This window comes from Thermobia domestica, chromosome 1, assembly GCF_964235325.1.
Source record: "Thermobia domestica chromosome 1, izTheDome1.hap1.1, whole genome shotgun sequence".
Taxonomy (NCBI): Eukaryota; Metazoa; Arthropoda; class Insecta; order Zygentoma; family Lepismatidae; genus Thermobia; species Thermobia domestica.
Window position 1 is genome coordinate 173836137 of NC_137454.1, and position 26542 is coordinate 173862678.

General features: G+C 36.0%; 1 protein-coding gene across 1 annotated transcript in view; it reads right to left on the reverse strand.

The window, feature by feature from the left end:
* Positions 1 to 26542, reverse strand: part of LOC145691128 (RNA/RNP complex-1-interacting phosphatase) — a 622854-nt gene that overhangs the window by 566571 nt on the left and 29741 nt on the right. The window contains exon 2 of the mRNA XM_081766864.1: positions 10025 to 10100. Within this exon, the coding sequence (XP_081622990.1) occupies positions 10025 to 10100 (76 nt within the window). The remainder of the gene's footprint in view (positions 1 to 10024; positions 10101 to 26542) is intronic.

The following is a 26542-nucleotide window of genomic DNA, read 5'->3' on the forward strand; positions in this document are numbered from 1 at the left end:
TGTTTAGTTTTTCTAAATATTCGTAATTTTTATTTGACGGGAGCTTAAAGTTTATGAGTAAAGGCATAACTAATAGATATTTCGTTCGTTTTAGACATTCCACAACTTTGAAGAACAGGCTTCAGTCCGAAAGACCGATCCTCTAACCTTCGCAAAACCGTCACTGATGGTAATTAGTAATAATAACGATTTAAAAACAATAAGAAAGGAAGTCGGCCAACTCCTACACTCCTAGTCGGCCAGTACACGCACTATTTCTACATTCTCAGATGGAATGAAGGAAGGCTTTGTCAGAATGGTCGAATGCTGGTTGAATCCCGGACTTCCCGATAGAAGCGCAAAAGCCAACCACTCAGTCACGTTTGTTGTGCAGTTGTATTTAGGTTAACTTAAATATATTCCGTAGTCTTTTTTTTTTGTTCCGTAATGATATGTTGAATCCCTCTTGTTAAAAATTCAGAAAACTTGAGGACTGGGTAAACCGTGATGGTGGTCAAGGGCGCCCATGTTGTGGTTTCCAAGGAGGGGAAGTATAAGCGACGTTTCAAAAATAGTTTCAAATTTTGCAGTAACTAATGTAAAAATCCTATTTTCAATATTCTGAAGTATATTTTCCTCTAGGGGGGGCAAGCGCCCCCTTAACCCCCCTGATGGGCGCCCTTGATGGTGGTTATAAAAAACTTGACTGTAGAATTTCAAGAATATACAGAACCAAGTGCAGCCTTTAATTGTATCATACAAATCTAAGTGTTTCTCTTATGTTTTATTTTAATTTTATTTTGTTTCAAAAAGAGGGTATGGAATATTTTGAAGTAAAAATACTACATACAATTTTGCTAGTTATTTGTGTATTTTTTGAAAGAAGTTTTTACTCTTAGGGTTGGCTCGTTTACACCAGCTATTTTTTTTTTTTTTTTAATAACTGGTTTAAACTAAAAAAATTAAAAGAACAAAAATGCGAATCGTGTGAACTTCATAGTGACGTTTCACATGTCAAACCATCTGCATTAGTCTTATTTCCTTTTCACCTTTTAATCAAGGTGTCCCATGTTCAATTCTCGGTCGAACCACAACCCTTCTTTCATGTGTAAACCAAGTACTCTTTCGGATGTCACTTTAAGCGAAAGTCTTCTCCTTGATAACCTCGGTATTACGTAAGGATGTTAAGCCTAAACATACAAAACGAAACCAAATTATATATTTCTGTATGCCTGTTGTTTTATAAAGAAGCGAAGGTTGCTTAAATATATTGATTAAAATTGGTAAAATTTATCGATTGCCTACTTAGCTTCCAACATTAGCTTGGATTGGACTTTCAATGATACCTACATACTAAATTTGTAATTTAATACCTCAGTTTTAGAAAAATAAACACACTGCTGAACAAGACTGCACTTATTTAATATAAAAACACATTTATACGTGACGTTTCGATCTTCTATCCAAGATCCTCATCAGACGTACACTCACGTCTGATGAGGATCTTGGATAGAAGATCGAAACCAGTGTTGCCAATTTAGCGACTTTGTCGCTAGAACTAACGACTTTTGGAAGTGTCTAACGACAAAAAAAATTATTTAGCGCCTAGCGACATTTAAGAATTCAAATATTTTGTTCTATATTTATATTAAAGTTTCCAAAATTTTGCAGTTTGTAATACTAATAATTACGTTTACACACTTGGTTGCACTACTGCTATGAGCGACTTACTTCGTTGGATTCATCACTGCTATGAGGATTATGCCCTTCTTCACTAAGGTTCGGAAATCCGGGAATTTGATAACCTCTAATTTACCTAATTTACCTTACCAGCCTTAATTTCTCGCTGGAGAACATTGTGCTTTTCTGGTTCAGTGTAGTGCGTGTGATTTATGTATTAATTTAACTGCGGCTGTTCTTAATATAAATTATACAGAAATTTCGTGGGGTGAGTTCGGTGAAGTGTTCCAATACGAAAGCAACATGAATCCCCCCCAAAAAAGATAATCATACTCTATAAGAGGGAATGGGGAAAAGTGATCCAAAATTTTAAGTATTTGCAAACTTTTAATGCTATATTTATTAATTTTGTATTCTTCAAAGCGCATAGTGCAGTGGTTTTGTCAAGATGGTCATATTTTTTAAAAGAAAAAATACTCGAATCTTCCATTGTAGATGAAAATATTTAAATTATTTTTATTCCTTTGTAAAATTATATAGCGACTTTTTTAGCGACTTCTAGCGACTTTAGAGTACTAAACTAGCGACATTTCACACTGGTGAGTTGGCAACAGTGATCGAAACGTCAGGTGTAAATGTGTTTTTATATTAAATAAGTGCAGTCTTGTTCAGCAGTGTGTTTATTTTTCTGATTTTATTCGCAAGACGTTGACTATGATTGTGTGTCACTCAGTTTTAGCATACTGATTATAATACGTTGACCTTTAAATTTTACATGCAAATTAAATTTTACAGGATTTTCCCGCTATTGTTTTACATTTAAAAGAATGACGGGATTTTTCCGATGGCTAGGGCGGGAGTTTCTCAATTTAAGAAATTTACTGACCGGACTTCTTTAAGCTTATGGGACCTCTTCCAGCATAACCCCGTTGTTGAATAATAACACCAAGGCGAAACAAACTTATTTCTGTGAATATGTAATACAAATACATAAAGCAAAATATCTAAATCAAAAAACCTGGTTTAAACCCCAAAAAAGCCTGGTTTAAACTGCCCCCCCAAAACGGGTTTTTGGCATTTTCAGAAACAACCATGGTTCTTGCCAACTCTGCTTACTTTTGTATATAGGAGGTTAAAATGTGTTTATTATATACATTGGTTAATCCTTTGGAATTCATAATGTAAAAATGTTGAAGTAAAATTGTTTAAAATATCTTTTCGAAATTCATGGTTTACTTTCGAGGTTTTATATTATTATCGGCATCAACCACTAATTAAATGACTTTCTGTGTTATAGAGAAGCGAAACAAAGTCTGCTTTATCGATTTAAAGCAGAATTTTGAAAAAAGCCCAAAATTTCCCAAGCAAAAAAGCAAAGCAGAAAAAACCGAGTTTTTTTCCAAAAAAGCCGGTTTTTTTCCGAGCCCTTGCATCTCTAATGAGAATGCATCTTGGGGAGATGGATAGTAAATCCTGACTTCATTTTATAGTGTGTAAATTCAACGGCATTCTTGTGTTTTTGATATGATGAGTCGTTGCTCTTTTGTCAATAATAATAATAATAATAATAATAGCAAATGATGGTGGTGCTCAGTCAACACAAGCAATGTGATCTGCTTATGTTGGGCCTTATCAACTGAGTACATCGTAATTTAATTGGTTCGAGTGTGTTTCGTCTATTTTGGATTTCTTTCTTCGAGAAAATAAGGATCATACTTTATGTATTTTCATTTAAATATTATTTATTTTTATATGTGAGGTATGTATGCAAATCACAAATTACATACCATTACTGACTGATACAGCTAACGACGACTACATGTCTATTGCGCTCTTTTTTGTGCTAACCTTTCTATTACATCGTGATAATAGATATGTAGAATTTCTTCTATTGTTAATTAAAAGTAAATTTCTTATTTAAAAAATATATACAACTATGCCGTATGCAAGTAAATTATTTAAAAAGTGTACTATTTCCTACAAAAATTGGGAGAAAATATGCTGAATTACTGTATAGCTACATTGAAGTAGACGAGAACAAGCCTCGGCTTGCCCTGCCACCTAGCGGTCATTTTTTGTTTTTGTCGTACGCAATGAATCGTTGTTTCGACAGGCAGTATAGAATAGGGATGGCCACAAAGTTCCGGTTCTGGCGGAACCGGTTCTCGGAGATCCGGTTTTCAGAACCGGTTCTGGAACCGGTTCCGGACCTGGATCTGAAAACCCGGTTCCAGAACCGGATCTTAGGAACCGGTTCCAGACCTGGATCCGAAAACCCGGTTCCAGAACCGGATCTTAAGAACCGGTTCCAGATCTGGATCTGAAAACCCGGTTCCAGAACCGGATCTTAGGAACCGGTTCCAGATCTGGATCTGAAAACCCGGTTCCAGAACCGGATCTTAGGAACCGGTTCCAGACCTGGATCCGAAAGCCCCCAAAGACCCGTAAAGGAGGGATAAAGTTCACCTTCAAAAATAATGCAAAGAGGACCATGCGCTTGTGCCTTCCCCGCCCAGACCCGCTTGTGCCCCCAGAAAAAAAAAATTGGTCCACCAGTGGGTGTTTAGCCAAATAACTTGGCCAGTTTGCCTGTTTAACCAATGAGTTTGCCAGTTACCCAGTTTATTTAGCCAAATGAGACAAGCTGCTGCCGCCTGGATGCCTGCCTGTCGCATCCACCATTTCATCTAGCATACTGTTCACAGCTTGCCAGCAGCTCGGGTTTAGCGTAGGGATGGTCACAAAGTTTCGGTTCCAGCGGAACCGGTTCCGCGAGGAACCGGTTCTGTTTTCAGAACCGGTTCCAGATCTGGATCCAAAGAACCGGTTCCAGACCTGGATCCGAAGAACCGGTTCTAGACCTGGATCCGAAGAACCGGTTCTAGACCTAAATCCGAAGAACCGGTTCCAGACCTGGATCCGAAAAACCGGTTCCGGAACCGGATCTTCTAGAACCGGATCCGTTTAGACCCGAAAACCGGTTCCACCAGGAACCGGTTCTGGCCATCCCTAGTATAGAAAGCGAGCGAGAGTAGTGACTCCAGCGGGCGGTGCATTTGACTCTCTTTCGGGAGATTGTGCGTGCCGCATGTGCCAGATTTAGGAGCCGACTACAGCAATTGTGCATGCTAAGGCTTGTGCGATTTATCTTTACATTGTTGCCATATTTATGTAACTATGACATATATTCCAATATATTTCGTTTTGACTCAGACATTCACTGTTATCGTTCTTCACCAGTAACTGTCATATTTAGTCCGAAGACTTTGTATGAGCGAGGAGACGGTTGTGCAAAGGAACTTAGCAATCTGACAAGAGAGTCACGAAATGGCTCCGCTGAGATCCGAACGAGACAACTGTGTTTGCATTTCATATATTACAACTAGACGAATCCAAAAGTTATACGTGCCACCGAGCGGAATATCTTGAGTTACAATATTATTTTGTAATGTAAAAGCTACAAAGTTAGCAAAATAGTTTGAACTGGGTCACTTGTTCTTAAACTGTTGGGTAAATGGTAAGCTCGGCGAACACGTATCCCATCATTTTCAAGGACAAACTTTTGGGATAAAAAAGTTTGCCCCAGGGTCCCAGACGGGGTCCAACTCAAAATTTTTAAATAACAAAGGGGGTTTAAGTAGCACATCGTTTGAAAGTTGTTGTAAAATTAAAGAAAATGGAGCACGTCTCGACTCTACGACTACCCTGTGCAAAATGGCGGAGGGTCAAAATGTAAACAAAAACTTAATTGAAAAGTCCATGGCCACTTCTATAAATTATTTTCAACGTACAATGATTTAAGTTAAAACGTCTTGTCCCAGGGTTCCAGATGGGGTCCAACTAAAAAGTTTCAAATGACAAAAGGGGTTAAGTAGCACATCGTTTGAAGGCTGTTGTTAAATGAAAGTAGATGGAGTAAGTCTCGACTTTCTACGACAACCCTGTGCAAAATTGTGGCGGGTCAAAATGTAAACAAAAGCTTAATTGAAAATCTATGGCCACCTTGAATCCAACATGGGCACTTAAAACGTATGTCATTCATAACACTACAAACCTAAGTCTCTATTTTTCTCTATTATGTATTTAGAAACAATAGGATTTCGATTCACTTTATTATTTAATTCCGTAACAACACATGTATGTTTTGTTCCTAATGCACGTTCGTCACGGTTCTCTTGATATTATTTACGTGAATGTAACAAATATGCGATGAACACACAAATCTGACTTCCTATTTATACTGTAAAACAAAAGTTGAATAGTCGAATGCCTTACGGAATTTTTCTAATGTTGTCATACGTAGTTCATACATAAAGGACTTGCTGCACCAGTCAGGTTGAGGGCTCTATTGTAACGTATTTGTGATCGTTACATTTGTATGCCATGAGTTGGTTTGATCGCAATATTTCAAGCAAGAAAAAAAATACAAAAAAATACCAAAAAAAATCATTTACAAGATTGGCAAGCAGTACGAAACCACGTGAAAATCATTTCAGTACATCGACCTGCGCAAACTTTGTTGGTTTGTCACAATATTCCAAGAAATAGCATATTTATATAAAAACTCATTTTTCACGCTGGTAGCCATATTGGATTACAGATGATACTCTCTGATATATTGTGAATATCTGCTATTAACCATAAACGAGAATACCACATTATTTCGCTTCTCCAACACCACTGGTTTGAACTGGAAATGCATTCGATAAATAGTGCGGTATTTTGAACTCAATATGTCGCGTTTTCGAACATTTCGCATCTTTTTGGCACCTACTGATCAACATTCATGCCAAATATGATTTTCCTAGCTTCAGTAGTTTGGCATGCCTATCCTTTTGATATAAGCTTTAAACGACCATCTTGGATTCAAGGTGGTCATAGATTTTCAATTAAGCTTTTGTTTACATTTTGACCCGCCGCCATGTTCCACAGGGTTATTGTTGAAAATCGAGACTTGCTCCATCTTATTTCATTTAACAACAGATTTCAAACGATGTGCTACTTAATCTCCATGCCATTTGAAAATTTTAAGTTGGATCCCGTCTGGAACCCTGCGGGGGACCCTGGGGCAAAGGTTTTTAACTCCAAATGTCTGTCTTTGCAAATGGTGGGATACGTGTTCGCCGAGTTTTCCATTTACCCAACAGTTTCCGAACAAATAACTCGGTTCAAACTATTCTGCCAGGTAATTTTTTGTAGCTTTTACATTACAAAATATGTTGTAACTCACAATATCCCGCCCAGTGGCACGTATAACTTTGGGATTCATCTACTTACAACAAATTAAATGCAATCACAATTGTCTCGTTCGGATCTCAGCGGAGCAACTTAGTTACCCTTCCGAACAAATAACTCGGTTCAAACTATTCTGCCAGGTAACTTTTTGTAGCTTTTACATTACAAAATATGTTGTACCTCACAATATCCCGCCCAGTGGCACGTATAACTTTGGGATTCATCTAGTTATAACAAATCAAATGCAATCACAACTGTCTCGTTCGGATCTCAGCGGAGCAACTTAGTTACCCTCACTTGTGAGATAAGTGATCTGGCAATGGTGGTATAATATGTACTTATGATAATGTATCCTCTATAACAGCAACAGAATGAGCAGATAACACAATGAAAATTATTTAAACATCACCAATAAATGTTCCCTACCAAGCTATTATAGTTTTCGAGATTTCTTTATCTTTCATACATGTATTGTACCCAGTGGCGGCGGTGGATTGTGTTTCGGGTGTTGCAGTACGAACGATCGGAGGCAGAAGATATAAAGTGGACTCATTGACTAATCAGCATAACTTTAGATGCAAATGCTATGTGACATGTTAAATTAAATAAAATTCTGTTTTTAAAAAAAATAAAAAATGCAAAATATTTAATCTGATTAATCACCTTATTTAATTATTAAGTTCATTCTTCTCTCTTTGATAGGGACAAATCTGCCTAATATATGCTTGATTGAACTCTTGTATTCTTACTGTCAGGTCTTTTTCGATGGAAAGCATAACCAATGGTGATAACCTTTCTTGGGACATTCAATTTCTTGAAAGTGTCAATTTTTTGATGTGAAAAAAAAAACTTTTCTTCTTTTACTGACGTCATAGGTACAGTTAATATTAATTTCAGAAGCTTTATAGATTCACTAAATATCTTTTCTAAATTATTGTGAACAATTCATTCTAGCAAACTCAATCCCTGACAGTGATCCGAATTCCTCTTCAGTGTAGACTGAAGAGAGTTCGTAGCAGAGATTAATGTTATAAAAAAAAATGTACATTGAACATGCTTTATTCACAATTTATCTAGGAAAATTTAAAATAAATTGTGGAAATGTAAATTGCCTTTCAAGGAATTTATACATTTATTAAGAGTGGAAAAGCAATTTCCTATGGTTGAAGTAGAGACTATATGTTTAAAGAGTGAATTTAATTTTCCAAATCCAAAATTGTCACGTAAAGATTATTATACTTTTGTTCATCTGTTTCGATAATTTTAAAGAAATGGTAGTTACTGGTAAATACAATAAACTGATCAATGCCGATTCATCAATTTTAGTTTCTCATTTATAGCACAATGTATCTATTAAGCTTATTAGTGAATGTTCTAAGGACATACAGAATATATGTGTTACTGCACTTTTGTTCACGATAGTACATTTCCTTTCCATGGATAGGTCCGAACAGAGATACTTAACGCTGAGACCTAAATCATAGAGAATTTTGAGGAAGTGCCGGGTTTTTTTATTTTACAAAGTTGGCAACTCTATTCATATATCAACACACATACACACAATATGCGTAAAAGAAAAGTCTACATTCCAAATCATCTGTCTTTGTTGTTACGCAATGCACGATAAACACAATATACTTCCACATGAGGCGAAACAATGTTTATAAATGTCATACGTTCTGGAAAGCAACCTTGAAACCCGCCAGATATAGAAACATGTTAGCTGGGAGGGGTCCAAAGTATTTGAGGAAGGTCCAATACGTCTACGTAATAACGAACCTGTCTTATAGTGTACCCGAAAAGATAAGTAATTCTTAATTACTGTCACCTATATTTTTAGAAAAAATGATAGAACGATTATTTATATAAGAAAAGAAAGAGTACATGATGAAGTGTAAAATAAAACATTTAGCGTACATCAATCATTTCTCTGTTAAACAGGTATAGTTCGTTAGGAAAGTCTACAAATGTTAGTCAAGTTTCGACATTTTTGGGAAATCCGGATCCTGTGGACCCCCTCGTGGCTACGCCTCTGAGCATTGCTAACTAGTCCCAAATTCAATGTGGCGTTCCCCACCATACAGTTTTATCAAAAGTATAAAATATACTTATTTTATAAAAGAAATATGTATATACTAAAATACTATCCACAGAGGGCGGGATTCTGCATATTGACTTATTAATATTTGATTCATAAATTACTGTAGAAGAGACCTTCATTATCTATATAAGGTAAGAATTAACTTGTAAATGCGGATCTACTTTCATTTGATTTCTGCTCTACTACATACTTTCTTTCTTATTTTGTAATTCTGTTATCCCTTTTTTTAATTGTCATTATATTGATTTGCTTCAGTATAAGTACCGTAATTTAAAAATATGAATGCATAAAAACAAATTCTACTTGTTAATTGCTAGTGAAATAAAATTCAGAAAGCTTATTTAGTGCGAAAAACCTTCTCATTCAATGGAAACCGTGCTGTGTTGCAGAAGCACCTGCAACGACCAGACCACTTAACTTCTGAGATGGGGGAAAGGAGACTTAACATTCGCTCCAATTCTTGCGCTGAAGGAATCTGGTCGTTGTATGCTCGCTGCAACATAATACAAATTAGAGACTCTGTGACGGATTATTTTTCACTTTTTAAAACGGATTAACGAAACGAACAGTTACAGAAGTAAAAAAAAAAAATGTTATTTAAAGTATATATGGGAGTATTAGAAAGTATTTTTTCTGTTCTTTACTACTATTGCTAATAATATATATATTTTTTAATATTTAGGTCGTTGCGCAACGCTAACAGTAGCCGCCACTGATTGTACCTGTGGTTAAAACAAAAATAAACTCATTGTATCCAATAAAATCGGGCTTAACTTTTTACACGTCGTGTAGATCGAAATACAAATAAAAATAAAATACGCAAAAAATGACAAACTCTGGTCTAGGTAAAGTTTTTTCTTTTAAAAAAATACGTTTTATTTTTATTACAATGCCGAAAGGTAACAAGCATTGCATGCTTTTACCATATACATATCATCATATCATATTATTAGTATTCGGTTTATATTGAACTGAATTATAAAGTGTAATTTAAAATTAATTAAGGTTTAAACATAATATCTCACTTACCTCCTTTAATGGCACTTTAAATGCAACGAACGGAGTTCCTGGAATTCGTTTACCGAGTGGAATATATGGTATCCATCTAGAAGAGAAGAAAGGTTTTATTACAACAATTAATTTTATTATTATTATTTTCACTGAACAGCTCACGCAGCTGCCATTTCCATCAGTACATAATAGATTACGTATTTACGATTTAAAGAAGCGACTCAAAAAGGAAGAGGACACGCTTATTTACATATTCTTAGACTATGGTATGGTTACGTTCAGAAAGTTTTTCAACCCCGGCCAAGTAAGTTTGTGGTGGACAACATCGTGTCCATGGGTTTTCTCAGGGTCCTACAATTTCCTCCCACTTTCTCATTCCATCAATTCTTACATAATCATTTACTTGCCTTAATCATCGTCTTTCTTACCCTAAAAGGGCATAATCGTAGGACATTAAACTGAAATATTTCATTACATTTGCCATAGCCAGTAGAAAAAATAAAGCAACTTAAAGCTTATATTAACCTCCTCAGTGGATTTGTACAATATACTGTACATCGAACTTTGGTATGCTTTAGGGACACTTATTGATTTATTTGAGATAAAATTATTATTCGTCTTCACATTTATTTGGACCCTTAAAGTACTTTATAATGAAACTTTTAAAAATATATACATCTACAGAGATTTTTCAAAATGTACACTATAGTGTACATCTTCCTTCAATGAGTGTAAAAAGAAAACGTAAATTTGCCACGGAGGAGTTAAAGACTTACAACGGAGAGAGAGAGGGACTAAATATGTCTAAATTGTGTGATTCTAGAAACATTACGAATACGACCCCTGAGAAAGAAGTCAACACTGCAAGATTTTTCAGTTTAACTGTACAATACGAAGTTATACATGAATTAACGGGAAGTAAGAATCAACTAAATAAATTGGGTCCATCTCAAAAGGGTTTTCTCCTTTTTATTCCATACCAGCAAAATCAGTTATTACATCCTTGAAAGGAAGAGAATTGGTCATGTCGGCTTCCACAGATACCAACACGAGGTTAGAAATCCGTTCTCGTTCCATTATAGCCTCAAGTTTGTATTTAATGATAATTGGTTTTGAAAATCCTTTCTCACCTTAGCTAACTAGTGATTGGCATCGACAAGAAGGTCCGATACAAAATCATTACCAGTCAGATGAATATCCATACTAGAGCCCTTCTCTTTCAACTGTGCCCTTGCTGACGCTGTTGTCGGATGTGATTTCCCGTACCTCTCTTGAAAAATAAGGGACAAATTGTTGCGGCCGAGATCTTTCAACTGTTGGATGCGGAAGCGTTGTCACAATGAACTATTTCACGGACTTCGCTGTGCTATGTCTTGTTAGCCACTCTAAGTAGCCTACGATCTTTACTTGTCAAGACCAATCGATTGAATGACAAATTGGCAACACAGCTGAGGTCATTCACTTCTTTTCCCTAAGCAAATGGAGGGTTTCATCCGCCAGGGGTTGGTGGGAGTGGGGCCGAAGTATAGTTCGCATATTTTCCGGGGCACAGATGGAATAGACAGGCTCTAACAAGGTTTCGAGTCATATCGTGGAACATCTCTGCGTTTCTATCAGGAAATAGAAGGAATTAGGATAGATTTCGGCGGCTTTGGCCTGTCATCTTTAACATCGGGGTCGCGCACTCGTTGTTCTCTGGAAAGCTTGTAGAGTGGACTGGGACTGAGCCTCTTAACATATCCCAATTTTTTTAGTCAATACGAGAAGGCGTTATAACCAAACATGTCGTAAAATAACACCACTACGTGCTTAACTGCAGGGATGTTATTGTCTTAAGTACATAAATTTTCTAACTCAAATTAAACAGCTTTCTTGGCAGTATGTTATCTGGCCCACTAATATACAAAATTGAGAAACGTGAGCGAAATTATAGCTCATATCAGGATTGCGAACATTGGAACATAACTGTCTGTCACATGCAGCACTATTCGTCAGAGTCAGACAACCTTACACAACTGACATCACACAGTGTGCATAAACAACATTTAAGAATACTACTTGATTCATAACTTCGTGAATTCAAGGTTTCCATCTAATACGCTGAACCCAATTGTTACGATTCCTGAAATTGTAGTAATATCTCTACAGTTCCCGCAAAACAAGTCTTCTCTGTTGACAATTTGCGCTTCTCCGTGCTGGAAAAAGTGGAAAGAGCAGCTATTGAAAGCAAGTGTTACAAATGCTCCCTTGGCATTTAGAAAACGACCACCGACAGATCTGCTCCTAGTTCTTCCAGATACCGGAAGCAGGTGGCCACTGGGTGATGCTGACAGATGCGGAAATGGATCGTGTGTCTGTTGGTGTTGCTGAGGGTTGATCTTGCTCTAAAACATCACTTAAGTGAAAGGTCACAACGAGGTCATTGAGTAGGTGCCACCTGAAGGAAGATACTCAATTTTTTCTTTCCATATTTTCCTTGCACAAAACCATTGGGAGAATCTAATTTAAGCTGAATTCATTGGTGTGCATTAGAGCACTAAAGTATGCTCACAATTTCGCATTTCTCTCTTATGTGGCACTACATACTCGTTTGCTGCCTCTCTGTGGTAAACTTCTTTGGAAGCTGTAATAAATTAATTGCCGTTAGTTTCATCTGCATTGTAAATTAGATCTGTGTTGTCTCAAGTTCAGAGCACCAAGTGTGTTCTCTATGCTATCAGGGACGCACGCAGGAATTTATTTTGAGGGATCCAAATTCAATATGATGATAAATTATATTAAAATTAGTAAAATTATCCCTAAAATTAGACTAACTTTACAGAAAAGTCGAGATTTCGGGAGATACGGAACCGCAGGACCCAACCTCTAGGCATGTCCCTGGTGGCTATGTTGAATCGCAGGAGTCCTCAACAATTTAATTTTCCGCCTTTCTGAAGACAATACCCCAGTTCCTTATCATAAACACACAAAAACTAGTTTTTTCCGGTTCTACTATTGCAAAATGAATGTGTTATGGCGTCCTCTTAACATATTCTGTAGGCAGCCTCATAAGCACATTCTCTGGCTATGACATACCTAGTTATACGTAAAAGAATTATTCTATGTTTTTATTCTATTTTGAGTTTCCAGGACAATACAGAACTGCAATCATGTTTTCATATGGTTTTTCGTACTTTCGTTAGAACCAGTTCCATTATCGTGCGGGTAATATTACTATCTGGAAAAGACAATACACAAAACGCACATCTCTCAGCCAATTCGACATAAAAGAATATATTTCCGACATTAGTATTATTAGACTTCCAAACTATGCTATGCATAAGTGTCGGAGTTTTATAGAACGACATTCAAACGGGAAGGGGTTCAAATTATTCGTCCCGGTTTCAATGTTTATCGCCATAGGACGAAAACGGTAATAGATAGCGAGGAATTCTTTTTTTCTCTTTTTTTTGCAAACGATTCAGTATCTCACATGTCATGACTATCCACAATACTCTACCAAAACCTGAAGAGGTTCACATTTACTATTATTTCCGGTTTCAATAACAGTTTCAACGTTTATCACCATAGAACGAAAACGGTAACAGATGGCGAGAAGCGGATTTTTTACAAATGACTACTATTGCTACTATTATTATTATTATTATTATTATTATTATTATTATTATTATTATTATTATTATTATTATTATTAAATATTTGATGCGTTACCTCTATTCACTGCGTCCGATACCATATTTGAAATTCATGGATATTTCGAGGATTCATTTCGTTTCTTTTAATCTACAGAAACTTATCATTGCACACGAAAAGATAAAAGAGAAAAATTATAAAATAAAAACTTACATAGAGCAGTAGAAACCTTCTAAAATGAAAAATTTGATTCACAAAATATAGGATATCATATTCTTCCTAACTGAATACTCCTAAAATTTAGAAGTGTTGTGCGTAAAACAGTTTCTCAATTATTATTATGAATATATCTGGTATTTTTTAATTTCTTTTTAATATAAAGATCGATCTCGCCGTTAGAGAGACAGTTGCCAATAGCTCGAATGCATAAAACTCATCAACACAATATAATTTTCAAAATTTTCTACTTACAACCTTCTTTAGGCTATTCTTTTACAAAAAAAAAAAAAAAAAAAAAAAAAAAATCGGTAGATGTTTAAACAAAATAATACCAATAAATTTTGATGTAATCACGACTATCGTCACATATTTAGATACGCATTCATGTACAACATAAACCTTTTCGATTTTCCTTAAAACGTGAATCGACCAACTGAAACCGATACTTTAACACAAGAGGACTTCTAAGGAGAGTATCGACTTTTATTTACGAAGCTGCTATTCATACGTTAATTTCCTTAGATTCATGATGATAATAAAATCAACTTTTATAATGAATCAGGCTTTTGAATTACGCCAATCGCATCTGTTGGAATCCTAAGGATGTTGAAGGAATTCGGTAAAATTTGCCATGAAACTTTTTTTTTTTCTTTCAAATGTAGGTACCGATACCGGGCCATTAGGTTTAGGCATATAAGCGAAATGTATCTCGAAGAAATACTACAGTGTGTATTCTACGCTATATATTTTCCAAGTTTTAAATAAGTCTGGTTAGTAGATATGAAAATCATTTTACCTTTAAATCGGACCATTTATATAATACACATTTGAAAGTTCGAAAAAGGGAGTTCACTTAATCTTCATCTTACCCTAGTTAACTTATTGTCGTTGTCATTTCCAAAAAAAAAAAAAAAAAAAAAAAGTTTTATTGATATGGAATGACCAATAACCAGAATTGGTAACTTTAAGATAGTTACTGTTCCGATGCTTTCACCACAACGATACAGATATGGTGAATATATGGAGCAAGTTTTCACTTGAATATACGATAGAAAAGCAAAGGGAGAATCAACAAGGGGCACATCTTTTCGAGCTTCTATTTCACCGATAGGATAATAATAATAGCTAGTAGCTGTAATTGGCATGTAAACTTTTAACAAGAATTAATGCTGCAAACTACCCAGAGAAAGAAAGGGAGACAAAGAGAGAAAAGACAAATGGAAATAAGTTTTAAACAAATTGAGTTATAAACGATCATAAAAAGGACAATTAAGATGTATACTTGATAGCGGACTCCCTTAATGGTTATATGAAATCTCATCGACGCAATACGTATCTAACACCACAGCAACAGAGGATTTCCATTTATTTATTTATTTACCTCCATTTCGCCATTACGGCCATTTCGACAAGAATTGATTCCCTTTGGAGGTCAATACTACTAGCAATAAATAACGCTAACAACTTGCTACCAATAAAGATCCCGTAAAGAAAAATAGTACCAAATAGATTTAAAACCTCCCAAGTGCAAAAACCTGACTTGCTAAGTACAAACGAGGGACTGTTCAATGAGGAAGCGAACCTCACAAGTACTATTCAGGAGTTACCGTATGGTTAACACATTTAGATATATTGGGTTTCTGAAAAAACGCAAATATAACAACACGAGTGTCTACTTCACCGTATAGATTCCAAGATCCATCTCTCTCTTTTTTTCTGTCCCCCGCACACGCCTTTCGCAAACTCCACATGATATACGACCTCAACAGAACAAATACGCAAAAGAAACTCTTGTTAATGTTGCATCGTAATTCATGGCGATGTTTTGCCATCAATGACATTAATGGTTTGCATCCACATATTATCTTCATGCAAAGGTTAACGACTGCAGAGGAAGGGACAAAACTATCTACAAATTTATTGCTCTTCTTGTGCGTAAAAATGCATCACGTTTTTATACTACCAATATTATCATTTTTTATTTTCTCGGAAAAGTCACCATCACACAAAGCACCAATGAGTTGGGAATGATGCTAAAACATGAAAATATCAAGAAGTAATAAACCAAGATATGTGACCTATCCTGGACTTCATCTCTCTTTGACAAGTAGTAGCACTATTAGGTGTAAACGTGAAAAGCCATTGATTTGTCAACTTCTCTCAGCTTTTAGGACTTTTCGATTAACGATATCATCGGACAAGTCAGTATGAGTTTGTATCTGTCAATAGCGATAATATTAATAGTTGCTATTTATTCTGTGCTATGATCCCTCTTTTAAATCCTTAATTTTTAAAAGATAGTTCTTCATTTTTTTTTAAATATCTATCTCGTGGCTATACAACATACGCGCTTTCGGAGCGACAGACCCGTGTTCGAATCGTGGTGGGATTCCATCTTAAGCTGTAGGTCTGTCTCATACAACCCCTGTGCTGAAAGAAATGGTAAACCTACAATCCATCAGGCCTATCTCTCTACGAGGAATATCGGAAAAAAGGTTAAAAAGCATATAACTTCTGTGTTCTACACTGTAACTTAATGAAAATTTATTTGTAGATTAATAACATGTTTGTCTTGCTGCGGCTTGAGGACTTCGGATTCTGAACGTGTATACCCAGAAACGGATATCTAAAATGATGATGACGTCTGGAAAATTGATCAAGAGTAGAAGTGAGGTCAGTGTGGTTCCTGCGGGCCAAAAACATTCACCTGCTGACATTCATACGCACATTGTGGAGATGTATGGGGAGGACTCAATTTCAAGGCAACATGCAGCGAAGTGGTGTCGTGGTTTCAAAGAACGCGGCCAGTAGTGTTAATGGCAACCCTGAACTCAGCGGTAGACCTAGTACCTCAACTACTGATATAAACTGTACTCGTATCACGGTTGATATGTTTAAAACAAAATGTTTAAAACAAGTGTTTGAAACATGTTTAAAACGAGGGCTGTTGTTTTATTCAGTTTATTTTAAACGTGTTTTTTTTTCGATGGTGGTTGTACATGTTTAAAAAAACTAAAATACCAAATTGAAGAAGCTAATTTAATTTTCTAACAAACAACCCATCCTCCGCAGGATTTGTGCATGGATTAAATTACAAGCAGAGTTATATTCTTATTATAACAGCAATTACTGAACGAAATTCTGCATCAATGTGCATATAACTAAACCAACAGAAACTCAAGTAAAGTATTTGAACATTTCTTAATTTCCAAGAATAAAGGAGGTTAAACACACTATACACTAGTCTAAGATCCAAATTCAAAACTTGCGTAATTTTCGGTCACTATCATTTCCATAATAATGAACAGTTCTCACGTCATAAGCTAGAAGAAATACTCTGACAAATACAATACAACTCATAGAAAAGAGCAATGGCTAGCCTACAAGGAGCAAGTGACGTATTTTAACTAAACAGTTTTCAAGATACTGTACATTTCTATCTGCAACATGGATAGCTAACAATGATTAGTGTTTACGGCATAACACAATTAACCTTTAGAAGCACGCCAAGGATTTTAACAAAAATGGTAGACTTTCACGTTTGGGGCTCTGGTGATCATTCGATCACAGAGTCATGATTTAAACACCATTGGAAAGCTTATATACTACAGATTCCAACGAGGTAACATTCGTGAAATTCCCGCCGTATTCGTAGAAAAAGAAAAGACAAAAAAATCATTAAAAATATGAAAATATTGAATATGCGGGGCCCTGGCAACCCTTGCAGTCACCCTACGCTCACAAAATGATGCAGGCCACATACTTGTGACAATAATATAAGAAATGGTAGTCATTGCTGCCATTGTGTATTGAATTCGTTTTATGTAGAAAATATTTTCAAAAAAAAAAAAATGAACAGAAAAACATTCATTGAATTAGACATTCTCTCCCTTCCCCCACCATAGTACCACGTTCATATGCAAATCACATCATGTATACGAACAAGAATTATGCTTCTAGACCCTTTAGTTAAATATATCTTCTCTTATATGCAACCGTTCTGAAAATAAATGTAAATTTGACAAATTTGACCCTCTCTTCCTCTATAAACAACAAGTACACATACAAGTTACTATCATGTAGGGGACTACTTCATTGCTTCACATACCAATTTTTATGGATGTACCACAAAGGGGGAGGAATGGCCTCCAAAATCTGATGAAAAATTTAAAAAACGAACTTCATCCGACTTCCCTCGGCCGTACGTACGTACCCCCTACATACATAAAATGCATACTGGCGGAAAGCTTCATTCCTCAGGAATACTTTGGTACCAAATCGTCTTTCTAGCTTAATTAGGGGCTGAGCTACTGATGTTTGTTGTAAAAATAAATGTAATTTACAAAAAAAAAAAAAAAAACTCCAAAAATTGGCTTACTTTGCCCCCTCCCTACTCTTCCATATAAGCAAGAAGTGCAAATACACGATATTACCATGTAGTCGTCTACTTCATTGCTTCATGTACCTATTTTTATGAATCTATCCCCCAAGAGGGGAACGCCCCCCCAAAAAACTGTTTTAAGAAAAACACGATATTTACTCTCCTCCCAGCGCTACGTGGTACTCCCAGATACATAAAATGCACACCGGCGGAAATCTGCGTTCTTCAGGAATAAATTGGTACCAAAACCATTTTCTGGCATTAATTAAACGTCGTGACAAACATCTTGGCATTTGAAGGCGGCGCTCCAAGTTCCGTTTAAAAGCTGCTAGCAAATGAGAGTCCAGTGGTATTGCCACGTTTATTTTGTGCACATCCACGTCTATCCTCTGCCACTTAATCGCGCTGTAGTTCGTCTGCTTAGCCATAGCCACACCCCTTAGCACTCGGCAACATCGCGTCAGAGCTTGCGTTTTATTCGTTTAGCTGAAATGCCAAAATGTTTGTCACAGGCTTTAGAGACTAAGCCATTGAGGTTTAAAGCCCTGACACAGCAATTGCGTCAATGGGCGTTGAAAGATTAAGAATGCAAAACCAGTAGAACGTAACACAAAGAAACTGAACTACATATTCCGTAAACGGAGATCGGGAAAATCCCGGTTTCTTTCTCCGGAATTGAACATTTGGACGGATCGAAATTAGGGAAGTTCCCAAAATTTGATCTGGCGGTTATAGGCGGAACTAGGAATTGTCTGCTGGGAGGACAGTGGGGGAGCAGACCTTTTGATCAGTCTCGAAAATCTTGGTAGGTGGTCATATTATATGTGGCATTTTTATTTTTTGCCAGAAAGTTGGAGGGCAATGCCTCCCATAACTCCGCCCATGCTGGCGGTTGAGTATAGATGGCAAGCAATACTTGTAAGCGTGTAAAAATGTAATATATATGCCTATTTAGATTATTGTTTTAAACAAAGTGAATTTCATGTTAAAATTGAATTAATTTTCCAAAACTACAGTCCATTATCTTTCAAATAAAGTACAAATTAAAACTATATGACAGTCGGGGGGCAATACCAGATTTTTCAATTGGTAAGACGTATCTTCATAAACGTAATTTACAAATAAGAGCAACAGGACCAATACCAAGTACTGACCAAAACTCAATTTCGTACTTTTTATAGCCACTTATGACAGTTACATTTTAGTCTTCAAAACATAATAGGAATAATGATTGAACTTTTCCAATACATTACATTGAAAATTCATAACCGAAGAAATATAAAAACACCTTGTGCATGAATTCAATTTCTTACCTCAGCATATGCCTATCACAGTAATTGAATTTCACTATTTGAGACTGAAGAAACTTGCTACTTCGTTTTTACAATATGCAAATCATATTGTCTTCATTGATAGTACTTCTCTAATTCTTCTCATCCAACATCTTTTTCTTTCTGGAGAGAATATCATCTTGCTCGTCACACTGAGTATGCATTGAAATTGAAACATTTGAAAAAGTTTTAAGCCTGGCGGGGATTTGAACCCGGGTCCACCGAATAGAAGTTCAATGCGCTAACCACTTACCTACCGCGTCACTTCATCTTCCACCTAAGCTAATAGCTAGTTAAAATAGTTTCATGGAAGCACATACACAAGACACTAATGTTCGTATAACGAGACGTTCCTCACAATGACTTAGTCGAGATTTCTTTGTTTAACTCAAAAACAAGTTATATAGACGTTCCGCAATGAGGAAAATATCACGAAACGTTCTTCAAGTTGAGGCTACGTCACCGTTTTCAGCAATGGTCCCGATTTACATCACAATTCTTCTTTACCTCTACTTCTAATTTCCAAAGAAGAAAAGACGATATAAATTATTTTCACATTCTTTGAATTATATCAACACATGTGGAAAGTTCTATGTTTATCATCCATAACAGCTAGTTCATTTTCTTATCTTCATATGAGGAATTTATGGCCCAGATTCGAATCCCGTTGTGGCAATTATTATTTGTTTATTGGAAGGTATTGTTTACGTAATTGGTATTTTAATACTGTTATACCTCTATTATTATTATTATTATTATTATTATTATGACAAAAGAAGAAAAGAAAATGTCGCATAGTCGAAGTTTTTCATAGGAACAGGAGAGATATATGTCAGATGTTTCTTAGGTTTACACATGAACGTAATAATATTATTATGTGTAAAACTTTACAAACAGAATTATCATTTTGTGTCAACAAGAAATGGGGTATAAATATTTATTAGCTGATAACATTAATGAATTTTGCGTCGCTCTTCTATGTACAAAGTTGAGGTGACATGTTAAATAGAATCATTCTCTTGACTAGAATTTTAAGTTCGATCCCTACTTGCAATTTGGCACAGGTAGAAATAAGTCTAGAATTCTTAAGAAACACAACACATTTTTTTACCCATACTAAGGATGAGCCTTATGCATTCATCAATTGTTGGCTAAATACGTTACGTTCCCAAACAGTACGAATCAAGGCTGATACATATGACGTAATTTTGTGTTGTTGGCATTTCACCTGTGAAGGATGTCGTCTCAACTCCGAGACCCAGAGAAATTGAATATTTTTCATGTTAGTATACATCAGAAGTATCATTATTACAAATGATAAAATTTCCTTAAATACGTCAGCGGGAATCGAACCCGCGACCACAACGTCATGAAATTGACGCTTAAGCCACTACTCTAAGGCATCACTGTTCTGGGAGAAGGAAAAAACTGGATATGCAGTGAATTCAGTAAATTACACATTTTTAAGATTCAAGTGTGATAATGATGAAACTTTCTTATTTCATTTATGATAGAATAGTAGTGTTATGTAGAAAGAATAGTGCAGAGAATTCAACTTGAAAAACAAAAAGACATACAAACACGCAAGGACATGAAGGAGAAACTGTCCTTTAGAGCGCTTCCAACCCTTGACGGGCACAGTGCCGGGAGGGGAGCGAGCGGGGCAACGACCCCGGACGCCGAAGACTGCGCAAACTTCAAGAGGAAAAACCAAAGAAGGAAAAGTAATAAAAGCGCTCAAAATCAAAGAAAAGCAGAGTTTATATTTGAAAATTTTCCTCTGGCAACCATGGTGGTGCTTCGCGGATTTCCTAGCGATCTCACTCATATGTTACGAAGGCGCCGTCGTATGCTCTCCCCTCGGGTCCTGATTTTTCACTGCACGGCACTGGACAGTAGGGTGGAGTGAAAAAATTAAATTTTCGGGTATGGAATTCTAATAGGTCTCAAAAGTTTTGTATTTGCGTGTTAATCAATGAAAAAATCACACATTGAATCTTTAGATCGCGCAAATGGTCTGAAAAAAATTACAAAAACACCAAAATTTACCTTTACGCAAAAAATCAGAGTTTCGAACGTCGAATTCTAATAGGGCTCGAAAGTTGCGTATTCGCGTGTTAATTAATGGAAAAATAACGAAAAAATTGGATCTTCAGTTCCTGCAAACGGCATAAAGTTTTAAAAAAATATACAAAAAGTAACCAAAATTTACCTTTACGCAAGAAATATATAGATTACTTTTTTCATTACTATAGCGTCTAAGTAAAAGCTATGTCCAAAATGATTGTCGCATATCTATAACTGTTTTTTTTGTAAGAATATATTTTGATAATTATTTTGCAGGGTACTTTTAATACTGATATTATGTGTATAATCGGGAAATGTATTCAAATCACCAATTGCCATATTTTAACGAAATACATCATGACATTTCCGACAACTTGATGTTTTAGATGTTGTTAATACGCAAAATTCATTGATCTCATTACTTATTCACTTACTCTCTTATGATCATCAAATCTTTAGGGTACTTCCCGTAGATATAGAAAGGTGAAATGTACGATCCAGGCTTGGTGTAGTGTGCAAGTAAACAAATAAAAAGCAACAGGATGATATTTCCCTCCCTCAGACCCCTCACAATGGAGTATGTTGATTTTTCAACAGAAAGACGAAATCCAATCAGAAAACTCATAAAATATAAAATATGTACCCAGTCTCGACTTTGCAATAATAATAATACAGTGAAACCTCCGAATAACGGACACCAATGGGACGAATTTTTGTCCGTTATTGAGGTGGCCGTTACAGAGAGATTACAGAAATTTAATTTCTGACAACAGTAATTTCGTGCTCTAATATACAATAAATACATTGTGTACGTAAAATTCAATATGAAAATACTCTATTTAGTAGCTACGTATTTGAATTACTGGGAGGGATGAAGGAGAAATTCATTTCTGTTAAATAATATTTTTGCTGGGGTATGTGTTAATTTGTTCGTATACCGGCACTGCAAAAGATAATGCGTGTATGTTAATTTTCTTAAGTACATGTCATCACCCTGTAAGCGTTTCTCATTTATTTCAAATTCTCAGAACCTTCTAAAAAGATACGTTAGGAACCAACTAATCGGCTAAACTCTTTTGTTTAGCGAAAAAGGCATACTTTTGCCTCTACAAAGGTAATAAAACTCATTACCAAGTGTCCTCTGAGAATCCTCAGTACGGGTGCGGAAGAAACAGAGTGTGTGTGAGAGAGAGTAATGCGGCCCATACACGTAAACACATGCATGAAGAAACAGCCCGACTTGTATGAAAAATGATAAAACCACAGGCAAGTTGATCGTGTATGGCCTCGTTCATTCATGTTGAAAGTTTTCAAAATCTTCTGAAAACATGTTTGATGTTTTTGCCGTTCTGCATGCATGTTTACCGTGTATGGGCTCGTTCATGCAAGGTGGCTGTTTTATATTTAGGTCCGCCAATCACGACAGCGGAAGAAATCACGTGAGTCTCTCCTCCGTCGCATGCCAAGGTCGTGCAGTTGCAGAAAGAAAAAGCACGCGTTTCCTCGTCCTCCACATTTCTCAAACTACTTTCAGTATGTTGGACAGCACGTTGGTACGTGTGTGGGCAAAAAATTCTTTCAAGATGCATGATGAAAGAAACCTTTCATACATGTTGGTAATGCAAGTGCGTGCGTCTATGGCGCGCTTAAGAGTGTGTGTGTGTGCGCGCGCGTGCGTTTGTGTACTGGCACGGTATCTTCGTTGGCGGAATGGATGAAAAGGCATATGTGAGTGCATATGTTTATTGACCCAGCCTCAATCACAAAGAATATCTTCTTAGAGAAAATGAAAAAGGAAGCCGGAAAAACTCCAACCCAGACTTGTTTCTGTATTATAAGTAAAAGAAAAATGTTGCTTTTCAAAAAAAAAAAAGTGAGAGGAAACATTGCTCGTTGAAAATGTTATTATAAAACAAACAATGTTTTGTTATCTATGAAATTGTCGGGAAAGATGCAAGGTTCAGAGGCAAAAGGACTAAATTTGTTATGAAAGGTAAGATAGTTCGCATAGAATTTTTGGCCATACGACTGACCCTGCATGAGTGTTATCGCGTATTGAAGGTTTTCTAGGATTTCCACCACAAAGCAGTTTATTGCGGACAGAAAAACGAATTTCAAGTTCAGCTTGAAGCTGTTCTGTTTAATGGTTCACCAGGTCTAGACTCATGATAGATACGCTTGTGAAGAATAATATATCGCAGAACCGAGAATAATTCCTGTCCGTTATGAAGAGGTTATTGAAACGTCTTGGGAGGGGGGGAAGTCCGCGTCCGTATCTGAGAGTGTCCGTAAAACGGAAGGTTTTGTTCCATAAGGGAACATATATTTTTGCCGGGACAAAAAAAGTGTCCGTATTATAGAGGTGTCCGTTAAGAGAGGTTTCACTGTAATAATAATAATAATAATAATAATAATAATAATAATAATAATAAAGGAACATCAGAATAACAATACTAATTACGTAAACAATACCTTCCAATAAACAAAAAATAATGATTTCCATGGTGGGATTCGAACAAGGGTCGCTATAATGGCAAGTTTCTGCTTTCACACTTTGCCACCAATTCCTCACACGAAGATAAGACAATAAACTAGTAGTTATGTTAGATAAACATAGAACACTATTTCTACACGTGTTGATATAATTCAAAGAATGTGAAAATAATTTTACCGTCCTCTTTGGAGATTAGAAGGTAAAGAAGAATTATAAACAGGGACCATCGCTGGAAACGATGGCATAGCCTCAATTTGAAGAACGTTTCGTGATATTTTCCTCATTGCGGAACGTCTATATAACTTGTTTTTGAGTTAAACAAGGAAACCTGGGAGATGAAGTGACGCGGTAGGTAAGTGGTTAGCGCATTGAACTTCTATTCGGTGGACCCGGGTTCAAATCCCCGCCAGGCTCAAAACCTTTTCAAATGTTTCAATTTCAATGCACACTCAGTGTGACGAGCAAGATTATATTCTCTCCAGAAAGAAAAAGATGTTGGATGAGGAGAATTAGAGAAGTACTATCAATGGAGACAATATGATTTACAAACTTATTTCAAGCAGTTGTTCTAGATTTGGTATTTTCATCTACTTTCAAGCATTTTCTGATTCATGCGTGGTCCGTGATTTTATTTTTCTGAACATACAGTACATAACAAAATAGTACATTACATACACAATATTGTGAATAATATATGGTGTTCATTGGACAGCACGCTCTGAACCACAGACATTCATCTAAGAATGGAGAACTGTTTCATTACTCACCTACTTTACAATTTTACCTGCGTAAATACCTGAATCAGGGCTACCAACTGCTATCAGTGCCGAGAAAAGTTACGTGTAAGCTGGGTTGCATCTGTCCAGGCAAATTATTTGGACCCCAAGTAATGAAATTAGAGCACTTGGGGGGGAGATACTTTTGCTGGTGGTTGTACAGTCTTGTTCATAAATATCTGACCACCCACCTCTCTTTTAAAAGCCCTCCACACTTATCTACAGTTGGAATTAAAACAATCAAATGTGGATTTTCTTTGGCCAACTGAGAGCTTTATTTGGAATAAAGTATTATATTTTGTACCTACAGTTATCAGAACATTACAATCTAAAGGAAGGTGGGTGGCCAAGATTTCATTTTTGACCTTGTAACTCGTCAGACTGTAGTATCTGTGACTCGCTTCAGTATCAAATAAAACCTCACACCTTTGTCTATATCCCAACCAAATATAATTTTCTAATGAGTATAGGTATATCCACAAAAAGTCCAAAATAGCGTTGCCAACTCTGGAAAACAAAATTACCAACACCCCCTCAAAATTCCCTATAATATAGGCCTAAGTATGAAGTATCTCTATGCGGACCCATCCATCGGAAGGAAATGTACTAAAGTGGGCTAAAGTGCATTAACACCTGTATTCTGCGTATCCTTAGTATATTCACTAATAACCTTAATAGAAACAAAAGGACCATTATTGTACTCGTAGCCATGTAGGTGTTGGAAAGGAGAAAACCAGTGCCAGGTCGACATTAGCGGACAAAACAATAGTTGAGGCCCATAGTGGACAAAAATCATATTTAAAAAAAAAATAAAAAAATAAGGTAATTTTTGTTGGATTTCTTTTATTTAAATCGATTTTTTTTTTATTGAAATCACATCTTTTTCCTCGAATAATAAAAGTCGCGAACTGAGGAAAACATTAAGAATCAGTATTAAATGTTAATTACCATTTAAGTGAAGGTACTGGGATTGAATTTTGAATTAATCCCCAATCTTTAACCTATTTCAATCCAAAACAATGTTCCTTAAGCATTAAGGTTATTCAGAACGTCCAAACAGTTTGTGTCTAAAACGATAGATGGCGCCACCGTCACCAATGTTAACATATACAACTAATAAAATCAAAACAATCAAATATAAAATAAACAGTTCAAAAATTAAGCAAAAACGGATAAAATCTGGTTAATGGACGTTACAAAATCTAGGGAATGGTACGTGTCGATTTCAGATATTGTTATTAGTTTCATTGTTAGAGGCCACCATTGTTAAGTAAACAATCAACTTTATCTGCCGTACTTTCTACCAGAAACTGACCAAACTTTGCACACCCATTTAAGATTGAAATATCTAGGGAATGCTACGTGTGGATTCCACATATTGTTGTTAGTTTCATTGTTAGAGGCCACCATTGTTAAATAAACAATCAACTTTATCTGCCACACTTTCTACCACAAACTGAACAAATTTGGCATACCCATCGGATTACAACTGAGATATCTACTGAATGGTACCAGTCGATTTCACATATTGTTCTTAGTTTCATTGTTCGAGGCCGCCATTGTTAAATAAACAATCGTTGGATTTCTCCATTGTTAGATAAACAATCAACTTTATCTGCCATACTTTCTATCACA